The 13,033-nt window shown below is 34.5% G+C and overlaps 1 protein-coding gene across 1 annotated transcript; it reads right to left on the bottom strand.

Annotated features, from left to right (window-relative positions):
• Positions 1-10,289: 10,289 nt before the first annotated feature.
• Positions 10,290-12,744, bottom strand: LOC111494378 (heavy metal-associated isoprenylated plant protein 33-like). Its single transcript, XM_023144307.1, has 3 exons — positions 12,311-12,744; positions 12,139-12,214; positions 10,290-12,014 (listed from the first exon to the last, which is right to left on the bottom strand). The coding sequence occupies exons 1-3, from the start codon at positions 12,338-12,340 to the stop codon at positions 10,528-10,530; spliced, it is 1,593 nt and encodes a 530-aa protein (XP_023000075.1). The 5' UTR covers positions 12,341-12,744; the 3' UTR covers positions 10,290-10,527.
• Positions 12,745-13,033: the final 289 nt, after the last annotated feature.

Below are 13,033 nucleotides of genomic sequence, written 5' to 3'. Positions count from 1 at the left end.
AAAAAAAAAAAAAAAAAAAAAAAAAGTGAAATAATCTCCGTCCCCGAAAAAAAAGAAAAAACAAAAAGATTCCGCGTCTTCAGAGGGGAGGAGAGAGAGAGAGAAGCAGAAAGAGTGGGGCCCACCAGAGCAGGCTAACTGACAACTTTCGCCGTTACTAAAGCTTCCGTCAGCGTTTCTCCACTCCCTTCTCTTCTTCTGAGTTTTTTGCCCTTTTTGCCCCTTTTGGACTTTTCTCTCTTCTTCCTCCCCGTCTTTCCGCTCCACCGTCCAAACTCCAAACCCCTCTCGGCTCGACTCGGTTCGGCTTGGCTCGGCTTCTTCTTCTTCTTTTTTTTTTTTTTTAAATTTACAAATATTTATTTTAATTCAATTTCTTTATTAGTAATTTCATTCTTTAGTTTTTACATGGTTTGCATGTATAGATTAGGGTAAATTTATCCATTTTTTTCCAGAGTTTAACACGTCATACGTACGCATAAAATTACAAAAGTAGAATTTTACGTTATGATAGTTCGCTAGATTTCCACAAAATCTAAGGGCTTCTTTCTATTCGTGCTTACCGAATCAAATTCGGCTTTCAATTGGTCTATATAGCCTTCTATATATATATATCTGTATCAACATGCTAGTTAGTTAATAATGAAAAAGGCTATAATCGTCATGTCAAAACATAACTAAAAAGTTAGTCTAGTTTCATAAATATTAATTCTATCCATGAATTTCTTTCTTTTGAAATAATTATCTAACGAGTTTTACAATAGAATGAATTCAAATTTTCTAAGTACTTAACTTATAAATTTCAATGTTCATACGGTTAGACGAACACACGAATACGACTCTTCACAGTGGTATGATATTGTCCACTTTGAAACATGTTTTCTCATGACTTTGTTTTGGAGTTCTCCAAAAGGTCTCAAACCAATAGAGAGAGTATTTCTCACTCGTGATCAGAAAAATGGTATTAGTTAAGAGTAGAGAGAGTTTTTAAATTTATTATTGGGGGAAGAGAGCAGCTAATAAATCCAATAACCTCTTCCACGTCACACCGTTTCCTTCCCTACTCTACTTCCCCCCTTTTCTTTTTTATTTTTAAAATTTTAAAACTAAAAAATCTCACTTCCTATTCCACTAACCAATCAAGAAAAAAAAATTGCATTGTCAAAATGACACAAATACCCCTCTGGAAAATCTTTTTGAAGATCCCAGAAGGGTATTATGGTAATTTCCGTAACCTATTTGAAAAAATAGACCCATAAATAAAATTCCTTTTATAGGTCAAATAAATTTTGAGTTTGACATTTTTACAGGTGTTGGATTTAAAGAGGTATTGACTCATAAATTGGATTTTTGTAACATTTGAGTTGTTTGGTTCTTTGAATTTGTTTATTTACCCTTTGTAATAATTTTTATAATTCACATAAATATATCATTAAATGTCTTACATGCCATGAAATTCACCAATTTTAAAAAACGTTAAAGTCCACGGACTTATTCGATATTTTTTTAAATTATAAAGACGTTGATAAAAAAAATTGAAAGCCCGATTTTATCTTTCTTGTATGAACGCTCGGAGTTTCATAAACTCGAACTTATTAAATATTTCATTAATTATATAAGATTTTTGGAGATTTCAAAACGCATTCCTTGAAACATAATCAGATCTCTGTGCATATAAATTAAAATTGGTATTTATTGTTTTAAATGAACCAAAAAAAATGTGGGTTTTTATTACATTCAATCCTATCTTTTGCAATATTGCAGTTAGGTCCCCCAACTTCATCACATGTCATGAATTAATTGTTTGATAGAGATAGCCATCTAAAATTTCCAAATATTCAATTTTCTTCATACCCTTCAAATTTAATGTAATTGTGTTTGTGACAGTTTGGGCAACAAATTGAAATTTGATAAATTCATCATTCATGTACAACTAACACCCATGTGGGAAAAGCCCAATCGAGTAGCTTTCTAGAACATCGTTTCTCTTTTTGGTTAAAGTTCGGCTAAGATGGGATGTAAGTATATACCCACACGTTTAACTCCTTGAAAAGAGGCATAGAATCATTTGAGAATTTCGGTTATGCTTTTGTAACTGGTTTAGCTATGTTGAACTCTTATGAGATCAGCTCAAGATCAATAACGGTCATGTTTTCATCCAACGTTGCTAGCACGAGTCTAATCATCATAATTACTTTGGAAAGAGGAATAGAATCTTTTTAGAATTTAGGGTTACACTAATAAATGTAAACTTTTATAACGGGTTTAGCTCGACCGTTATGTTTATTGAGACAAGCTCCTATAAAATTAGCTCGAGCTCAAAGTTTTTTTTTTTTTTTTTTTTTTAATCTGAATAACGGTTATACTTCCATGATTTCATCAAACGTTACTAGAGATATTCACAAATAATCATCGTAATTACTTTGGAAGAAGGAATAGAATCTTTTTAGAATTTAGGGTTACGACAATTAAATGTAAACTTTTATATCTGGTTTAGTGAGACGAGACTATATAAGATCAACCCGAACTTGAAATTCAGTGGTCATACTTCTAGTCAAGAGCTGTCTCGAGATAATTATGGAACAGATGAGTATAATCATCGTAGAACCCGAACGAAAAGGAAAAGAAAATCGGAGTTGAAGATCGAGAGAAAGGAAACAAAACATGGGAATTGAGGGAATTGATACCAAACTTGGAGAAGGAGAGAATTAAGGGTTTGGTTTTTAGGGTATAGTAAAGGTCTTAGAACATGGCCTCCATGTGATCTCACTGCCCTTCTTATTCCTTGATTTTTGAGCTTTCAGTCCCTTCAAATTCTTTATTTTCACTTCGACCCCTCTTCTTCAATTTTATTCTTTTTTTTCCTATTATTTTCATTTAATTAAAAACCATTAGGGATTTTTGAGACACTAAAAACCCATTTAAATTTTTTTTAAAAAGGGTTTATTCTTATTGCATATTTTGCAGACAAATTGGTCTGAACTTTTATGGTTTCCATGAGCCGACATGTCGGAAATGGGAGAGAGAGAAAAAGGCATCCTTCTCTCTTGTTTCAATGGATAGAGATTGGTTGACCACAAAATATTCCAAATTAAAATTATCATTTGGAAATAATAATTTAATGATAATATTATTCGTTTTAGCTCGTTATGTATCAATGTTAGCCTCACTGTATTAAAACGCGTTTATCAAGTAGAGGTTTCCACACCCATATAAGAATTAAAATTATTCTCACAAACCAACCCGAGTTTTTTAACATGTTTTATTCTTTTAAAGTTTACTCTTTCATCATATTTTCGGAATCGCTCTCATTTAAGGGTGATCCCGATTCATTCACGTATATTTCCTTTTACTCGAGTATCATATAATTTATCAGTATCATGTGTTAACTTATACTTTAGTATAGATTATACTAAAATTCAATGAAATTAATCCAAGACTTAAAAAACAACCTACTAAAAATAATAATAATATTAACAATAAAAAACAAGAAAAACACATGTGCATGGAAATGAATGTGTTACAAGCATGTGACTCTCTCACTTTATCAATAATAAAAAATAATAATAATAAAAACAATTCAAGTGGCTTTCAATATTATTTCTATTGTCTTAAAACGACGTTGAGAGCATAATTCAACTGGTTACAAGGAGTAGCACAATATTGATGTTAGCGGAAATTGGGATTGCATTGGACAAAAGTGATATTTGAGCTTTCGGGTCTGTGGACAAAGATGAAAATCGAAGAAACGAACCCTAATCCCGGTCGAACTAAAATTTTAGTTCTTTAAAATTCCAATCTAACCATAATCGGAAAAAAAAAAAAAAAAAGTTAACCTACCTCACTCGGATAAATAGTCGAAAATTTATGATTATCAAATGATTCAATACGTAAAATAAAGAAAGTCAAATGAGTGTAAGTGGATTGACATTGAAAGGAGGTATCTTTAAAGCATTAATATTATAGCACCAAGTTGTTGAAATAGTGTCCTTCAATTCCTATCCTTCTTTTATATATTAATACACCTAACGATTTCCACTTTAATGTGATTTATATCGCCTAACTTTTCACTAAAAAAAACTTGAAATTTCTAAAATGTTATGTACAGTCGAGAGGTACAAAATCTGACCTAACTATAACTTAAAAGAGCTCAAGTCCACCACTAGTAAATATTGTCTATTTTGGCTCGTTATGTGTCGTCATCAGCCTCATGATTTTTAAAACTGAAAATGTATTGTCCCGTATCGCTGTCAGCCTCACGATTTTTAAAACGCATTTGTTTGGGAGAAGTTTTCACACCCTTATAAGAAATGTTTCGTTCCTTTCTCCAACCATCGTGGGATCTCACAGTCCACCCCCTTGGGAGCCCATGCATCCTTAAGGGCACACTGCCTAGTGTCTGGTTCTGATACCATTTATAACAACCCAAGCCCATCGCTAGAAAATATTATCCGCTTTTGCTCGTCATGCACTGTCATCACCCTCACAGTTTTTAAAACGCATCAGTTAGGGAGAAGTTTCCACACCTTTATAAGAAATGCTTCGTTCGAGACCTCACATAAATAGAGGTACGGGACAATGTGAAATGTCTAAATGACCCTTTACTCGATAGTTTGAGATTTTTTTTTTTTAAGAAAAAGGGAAATGTGGGTTAAAGTAATGGAATAAAGGGGTGGTATGATCTCTCTCATGTTTAAAAGTTTTTAAAAGTTTTGTTGGGATCTTAATCTTAGCTTTCTTTAATTGTCAAAGTTAGGAACATAATCATTTGTCCCATTCTTTCTATATCTTTGCAAATCCTTTGACATGTGAAAAAAATAAAAGGAAAGAAATTAATTAGTAAAAAAATATTCGGGATCGTGTTAGTCAAAGTTCGATTCTAAATTCAAACAGGTCTATCCTTGATCGAGGAAAAAGACGACCCCTAGAAATCTTTAAACCCTTAAAAAAATCAAACGAGACTATATGTTTCCTACTTTTCAAGTTCTCAATCACTGTTCCGACAGCTATAAGGTATAGTAGTGAGTAATGACAACTAAAGTACAACCCGACACTCTAGCGACCTCGAAAATCAATTGCTGCTTACATGCTATAAATAATTAGCATTAAATCAATGTTAAAGTATTCAAATGTTTCTTCTATCAACCCTAAGATCTATCGAAATTATATTAAAAAAAAAACTTTAGAGATCAATATAAGAGTTGAAAGTTTTTGAAACAATCATTTCAACCGGCACAAAAGAGTTTGCACATTGAAAAGTCAAATGTTTGACCAATCCTCCACTTTACAAAGCAAAAACCACTATCTATCTTCGACTCATCAAGAACGTCAAGAACATCGAGAACATGAACAATTCAAGTCAGATTTCATCGATAAACGAGAAAACACAAAAACTTCGCCTTTTTCTATTAAAAATCTAGATTTCTATTCATTTTCCCTTAATCCAAGCCAACAAATTTGATGTCGTGGAATGTACTACGCTAATAGTGTAGCAAACAAAATGGTTGAGGACGGTTGGAAATGGCATTGTCTTGTAGCGGTGGATAGAATTAGAGTTTAGGGCAATTCGGGTTTTCTTCCTTCCTCATAGTGGATGATAGTGGAACTTCCACTTTTACTAGCAATACCAAATATTAGGTATCCTTCAACATCCCAAACGATCGGGATCTAATCCTTTAGTTTCAGCCGAACGAGTAAGTATTTAAGTATTGAGTTATGTCCATGTTGGTGAGATACGTTTCAAATACGGTTAATATCTCAATCATCTCGAAGGATCAGGATCAGGATTTGATACTTTAATTTCAGTCGAACGAACGAGCAAGTATTTAACTATTGAGTTATGTTCATGTGGGTGAGATATCATTCAATAGTCCGGGTAATATCTCAAAATACAAAAATACCCTTCTCGTAATTTTAAACTTTTTCATTTTAAAAAGATATATTATAGTTGGTTCGAATATATTTTAGTATGTCTAATTAATTTCAAATTAGACAGTTTAATTTTTTTTTCTATTACTAAAGTGAATTATTATTTATTTTTGTCGAGAAATGCATGATAACGTAGTGTGGATTATTATATTTAAAAAAAATTCTGGACCCAATAAAGTAAACGATTGAAAAAGTGATAAATAAAATTTTATATTAAAAATATATAAATTGGGTCTTTATTAGTAAAGATTTGATTAAAAAATTAATAAAAAAGAAATAAAGTATTAATTTATAAAACGAAAGGGATGTAGAAGGATAAAAGCGCGTGTGGCGCGTGTAAACTCGTACTCGTGGTTCGATGGATGGGTAGTTTTTATAATTATTGATTCTTGGGGGGTCTTGTTTCCATTCTTCTATGGTACGAACTTGCCAATTCATGTTTTCCTTTTCCCAACTCGTAATTATTAACTTTCAATTTCTAAGCCTTAAAAAAAAGCAAAAAGAAAAATCGTAATTATTAATCGCATTTGACGGCGTTTGGTACCCGTCAACTTTTTGTCCGAAATGTGGGACCCACCGAGTGGAGGCCGAATAGATAATATTGTCCAAAGTGGGGTTAATATATAATAATAATACCTTTGATTTCCCACTCATTTACAATCTTATAGAAATGACCCATATATTTTAATTATTTCTATTTTTGACCCCATTTCTTTTGCTCACATTTAATGTTTAATGCTTCGGAGTTTAGCAAGCTTTTACATTTAATGTTTATATACGTTTTCATCTCATCTCATCTCGGTCGGTCACTCACTCACTCACTCTTCTAGATGAAACAGATAAAGGGCCGAGATTCTTAAACCAAAGAATTGTGAGATGAAAATTTCAGATACCGTTTTATCGAGTTGCAATCATGGTGACTTATCTGTCAACTTTTTTCACTATCACCTCTAAACAAACCAAACGTTTATGAAATTAGTGTAGTAATTATGAAGATAAGAGTTTTAATCTTAATTAGTAATTATAATTCATTTCATCTCATAAATTATTCGACAATATATTACATCAAATTGTCAACAAGGGTGTCGTTTTATAATTATTATCGGTGGCCCTTATCAGTGTTATATAATGTAATAAGAGTCTTATGATGATGTCACGTTCATACTTATCCAAGATGTGTTGTGTGTAGCTGCGTATCAAATATCTCAATTGTGCTCGTTGAGTATGTGTTCTTTTCATACTTATCCAAGATATATTTGCATTAAAATTTTTAAAATCTAAGATATAAATAATTGAAATGAAAAAAAATAGATATTGAAACGACGAGGAAAAGAAAAAGGCAAAGAATCGGCGGCGAGTAGAGTATAGAGCAATAGTGGATTAGATGACGTGGCAAAGACGGAGTGGATATTCGAAAAGTGACACACATTTCATTACAGCCAATAGGGAAACACTGGGCCCCACCTCAACCTTCATTTTAAAATGCCCCTCAAATAAATATCCTTTTTTTTTTCTTTTTTTTTTTAATAATAATAATTTTCAACTTCGATTTTGACGTAGTAGTGCTTTACTTAATTTACAAACTACGTTCTTTACTTTTGACTAATAACCCCTTCTCATTCATCTTTCCATGCTTATTATATAATGGATGATCCATTATGATTCCGGATATTAATTCAACGATACATGAGTAGTGTAGATCGGAAGAGACGTGTTTGATATCACTGTCATACTTTCAAATCGCACAACGTCATGACTCTAACACGATCATGACCAGCTTTTGGAACTCAACTTACTCTCTCACTTTAACTAGTCATTATTCTCGTAACTTTCTCGAGAGAACAATTGTATAGTAGTGATTAAATAAAGCAAACAAATTTAAATATATTGTTTTATATAATTTAACATTACAAAAATCACGTAAAAATAGATAGTAAAAAGAAAATGGAATGGTGTAAAAGAAGAAACCTACGTAACAAGTAACCGGGATGAAAAAAAGAAAAGTGAAAGGAAAAATATTCGAAATAGTATATTTTGAATCTCGCTTTTCCTTTTACCGTGCGGAACTTACAATCCTTTGTTCCCATTTTTGGATTCAGATTCAATTTGGTTTCGAGTTTTTTTTCCGACTCGTTTTAAGATTAAGGTATGACATAATTTATATTTATTTTGTTTATGAAATTTAAAAATATATAATAATTCACTAAATTTTTTATTTTATAATTTTAGGTTAATAGAATAAAAAAAATTGTATTTTTGCATATATTTGAAAATTTTTGTAGATGTGAATAATTTATTAGATATGGATTTGAAATGTTAAATATTTACTAAATATAAAATTCAAACTTACCATATAAAAATTAAAAATATATATATATATTTAAAAAAAATGAAGAGGATTTAAATAATTTATTTATTGGAAATCAAATATTTTAATTAAATTAATAGTTGTTTTTTTGTGTGAGATTCATTTCATTCAAGTTGACACCCGTGCAAACCATGCAGCATGACCTGAAACTCATCTATCTGACACCTTTGACCTTCTCGAAATATTCTATCAATCCAACGGATCAGAACACAAGTCCACATTAGATCTGGTCGACCCGGCGCAGAGAATCAAATCTCTGAGTGACGATCAGGTGTTGGCGACCTCACATAGGGCTCCACATCAGTGACCCTCTGATTGGACAGATGGGATAAAGGTTTAAACTTGATGTTGATGATCAACAGATGGGAGGCTTCTGATTGGTGGGCTCCTTTAACAAGACTAGACTCCTTGCATCAAAGAAATTTCAGCCGTTGGATGTTCCAAAATTTTGATTCAAAGTATTAAGATAGTTTAGTTAGGTGGTCAATGTCAAAGGTGTACTAAAGTTTGTTTTTTTTTTAGAACTTGTGATTGAACAAGATAGATAGGTTTCTAGCATCTATACTACACTACCATTTTGTCGAAACCCCCGAATTCCGGCTTGAGATCGAAGGTTTTGCCGACCCCCTCTCCTAATCATAAATCGAGTTGTCACTTTTATAATCGTCCAACGTATTATTAAAGATTCTTATCTTTTTTTCCTCACTGTTCGTAGATTTAGTGAATTTCTCGTCAATTATCTGTACCCAGCTCTTAAAACGACATTTGCATCATAAGAGTTACGATTCTTGGCAAAACAAGTAAATTCATCATAAGGGTCTCGATTTTTTGTTGCTCAAAAGTCGAAGGAGAGTTAAACATATATACCCTTTTAGTTAGATTGAACGGTACCTAACTCAAAACATTAAATAATAATAATAATAATTAAATTTAGCATTAGTTAAATTAAACTTTTATGAGATAAATCTCAGGCGTTTGTTTAACTAAATAAAACTTTTACGGATTCATTCCCGAGTCACAAAATTTATCAATAAAAGACAAAAATCTTAAATTTTTTTATTTTTTTTTTCTACTTTTATAAAAATAGAATATTGAAGTAAGAGAATATATTCTTCACACTTAAAAGAGTTTGAAAATGAAGGTAAGATAAAAGGTGGTTCCACTTAGAAAATCCTTTTTGAGAAATTTAGGTCATCAATTTACTAATTTCAATGAAAATAATTATACTAAATAATTCAAAATGAAAATTGACAACCATTATATTCCATTACAAATCCAATTCAAATCATCATTATTATTCATTCTCCTCATCAATATTTCAAATAAAATGAAATTACAAATTTAACCCGATGTCAAATACGTCCTTGAATATTAATACGAAGTTGAACGGATAAAACTAAAACACCCATTAAACAGTTTTTAACGTTTCTCAACGTATTTGAAGCAATTCTCAAAGTTAAAGAATTAGATATTTAGTTCCAGTATCGGGTCTCTAATCTTTACATCCGTCTACGGGAGAGAGGGCATAGCTAAAGTAATATTTCTTCGACCAAAAATGTCAAAAGTTCGAACCTCACTGACTCCTTTGTTGAACTAAAAAGAACGCTCCGAACAAAAAAGAGAAGGAGACAAACTGAAAGGGACCCCAGCTCATAGGGTGAGGTCCACTTCACAAACATTCATGTCATACCATAGCCATGGAAGGGAAGCAAACCACATGAGGCTTCTCAAATAATAAATGAATTAATAATAATAATCATTGTAAATCCCAATTTGGAACACATCAAGCAGTTGGAATTGGGGAAAGATGTAGGGACAAAGTTGTAATTTTACAATGAACCGATTTTTTTTTTTTTTTTATTATATGAAAAGAATTCTTATTATATTTCATTGTTTATACAGCAAAGGCCACAGCCCCATAATAATTAAGGGAAACTCCCACTTATCATAATTTAGAACCTAATTAGGATAAGAACAGTTAAATGGAGAGAGATTACTGACAATTAAAAACCATTAATTCCCAAAGTATAAGATAAGAGCATAATCGAAATTCCAAGTTTTTTTTTTTTTTTTTTTTTTTGGTGTGGATTTCTTGAGCTTCTGAAGAAAAAAAACTATAAACTGAACATTTTTATCTGTCATGAACACCAGAATTCATCACCATAATTGAGAGCTCGAACCATGGTGGCAAGGCTCTGCAAATTCTGGGTTTCTTTTTTCTTTTGATTTTTTCACATTACATGGCAGCTTGAGGTGTTTTCGTCGCTGAAATAGTGGCTGTAATTGTCGCCGCCTGGCGGTGGTGGCGGATATGGGTACGGCGGAAGGTAGTTCACCGCTGGCGGTTGTCGTGCGTACATCATTGGTTGGTTGCCCATGGCGGCGCGTTGTTGGTTCATCATGGCTGCCATGTATTGTTGCTGTTGGTATGGATTTCCACCCATTGCTTCCGATGCTCCGCCTGCTCCTTGGAAATACCCACCGCCGTGTCCGACGCCGTTCATGGCAGTCGCTGGTAGTCCTTGGACTGCCGGAATCGAGCCCATTTGGCTCATTTGCATGTTGCCCATTTGTGCCATTGGCATGTTCATGTTTCCCATCGGCCGGACAGCCCCGCCAGCAGCAGCGGCGGACATTCCTCCTGCCGGTAGTCCGTGAGGACCATCCATGCTTGGAAACCCACGAGGACCACCACCGTTCATTACATGACCCATTTCACCACCGACCCTATTCCCGCCGTTGCCAGTATTAATTGGGCCGCCACCGCCACCGCCGCCGCTATTGTTGCCGTTCTTGTGAGCCCCACCATTATTATTCCCATTCTTAGCTTCGCCGCTTTTGCCTCCATTTTTGCCACCACCACCGCCGCCATGACTCTGGTTCCCGCCGCCGGGAGCACCACCTTTCTTTCCTCCATTTCCACCGCCAGCGCCCACATTCATTGGCATTGGCATAGCTCCGCCACCGCCGGGCATTTTATCAGCTCCCATAGCAGCCTTCTGAGCGTTCATTAGTTGCTGCATATTCATCATATTCCCATTCATCATCATGTTCGGCATCTGACCAACACCCCCACCGCCACCAACAGCGCCGGCGCCGGTACCTACACCGCCACCGACACCGCCCATCGGAGGCTTCATTTTATTCGGAGGAAGAGGAGTATCATCCAAATCATCTTCAAAATCATCATCAAAATCATCTTCAAGATCATCATCTTCAAAATCATCATCATCAGTCAGATCATCCTCCTCCTCCGGCAAATCAAACTTCACCACCTTCTGATTCGCCGGTATCGGATCATTAAACGGCGGCATTCTCAAACCCTTCAGCTGCGTTGGCATCATCTTCGGATCTTGTAGTTGAAACCCATTCATCTGCTGCTGTAATTGCTGCAGCTGTTGAAGCTGCTGCGGCGAAAACTGCGGCAGGCCACCACCGCCACCGCCACCGCCCGGTTTCGGCTGATTATTTGCACCCTTTGGAGCCCCCTGTTTATTATTGCCCCCACCTTTTCCACTGTCAACCTGCAAATTCTTCATCATAGTTTCAAGTTGGCTCTGCTGGCCGCCATTGTTATTGCTAGGATTTTCCTTCGGAGCTCCCCAAATCTCTGCATATTTCTTCGATTTCGCAAGCTTATTGATTAAAGTGGCTGGGTCTACATTTCCAGAGACTGTCACCTTCCCCACCTCTGCATCTATATCTATAGTGAAAACCCCTAAAAATTTCGAACAGAAACAAAAGAAAACCATTACAAAAGAAAGAAAAAAAACAGAGAACAAGAAGATAAAACATGAAAAGCAAAAATCGAAGAGAAACAGAAAGGGACAACAAGAACCCACCATCAATTTTCTGCAAGATTTTCTTCACTTTCTGCTTACATCCATCACAGTGGATATTCACTTTAAGAACACATTTCTGAAACAGAGCAAAAAAACAGAACATAAACCCACAAACAAAAAAACATCATATTTCGCCACAAATCTCCAAAACAAAACAAATGGGGTTGCAAACCTTGATCTTCAGAAACTCCTCTTTACTCATTGCTTCGTCTCAGAGGAAAGAAACCAAGAGAATGGAGGAGAAACAGAGGAATGAATAGTCGCAGATCTAACAGAACAAAAGCGAGGTGAAGAAGAAGAAGGAGAAGGCTAATTAGAGAAGGATTTGTAAAGGGCATCCATGTTTCTTCCTTCTTTGAGGACTTTGGTTCCAAACAAGGTAACCAAGAGAGGGGGGAGAGAGAGAGAGAGAGAGAGAGAGAGAGAGAGAGAGAGAGAGAGGTTGTCCAAAGCCTTACTCTATCACTCTATCTTCCATTGGAGCTTTATTTAATAATATTGTTTTTTACAACACATTTCTACTTCCTTCCTTCGCTTCTCTAGTTGTTTGAACCAGTGGAGTTTTTGGACGGAAAGAAAGTTCACAAAAACAGAGAGAAAAAGAAAAGGAAAGAAACAGAGTTTGGCTCAGCTCGGCTTGATGAGATAAGCCTCCAATTCAGAATCTGTTATGATTCTTTGGATTTTATTAACAGTGGGCTGTAAAAGAATTTCCTCTTCACAACCTTGGATTTATGTGCATTAATGACCTTCACCAATGAATGCCCTTTTTCTGCTACTACTCTCAATTCTTTTTCGCACTCTTAATCTGGGCCTTCCTTTCCTAATTATCATATGAAACCGTGTTAGAAAACACGGTTTCGCTTGTTTGAATGTCTTCGCTGTTAAGCTATGT

This window comes from Cucurbita maxima, unplaced genomic scaffold, assembly GCF_002738345.1.
Source record: "Cucurbita maxima cultivar Rimu unplaced genomic scaffold, Cmax_1.0 Cma_Scf00020, whole genome shotgun sequence".
Classification (NCBI taxonomy): Eukaryota; Viridiplantae; Streptophyta; class Magnoliopsida; order Cucurbitales; family Cucurbitaceae; genus Cucurbita; species Cucurbita maxima.
Note: the sequence above shows the minus strand (reverse complement) of the source record. Positions and strands in the feature narration are given on the sequence as shown.

Excerpts from the sequence above, each read along its gene's own strand:
- LOC111494378 (XM_023144307.1), bottom strand. The coding sequence starts at position 12,340 with ATGAGTAAAGAGGAGTTTCTGAAGATCAAG. Across the intron at positions 12,215-12,310 it reads AGGAGTTTCTGAAGATCAAG|AAATGTGTTCTTAAAGTGAA; the intron begins GTTTGCAACCCC and ends GCTCTGTTTCAG. Across the intron at positions 12,015-12,138 it reads AATCTTGCAGAAAATTGATG|GGGTTTTCACTATAGATATA; the intron begins GTGGGTTCTTGT and ends CGAAATTTTTAG.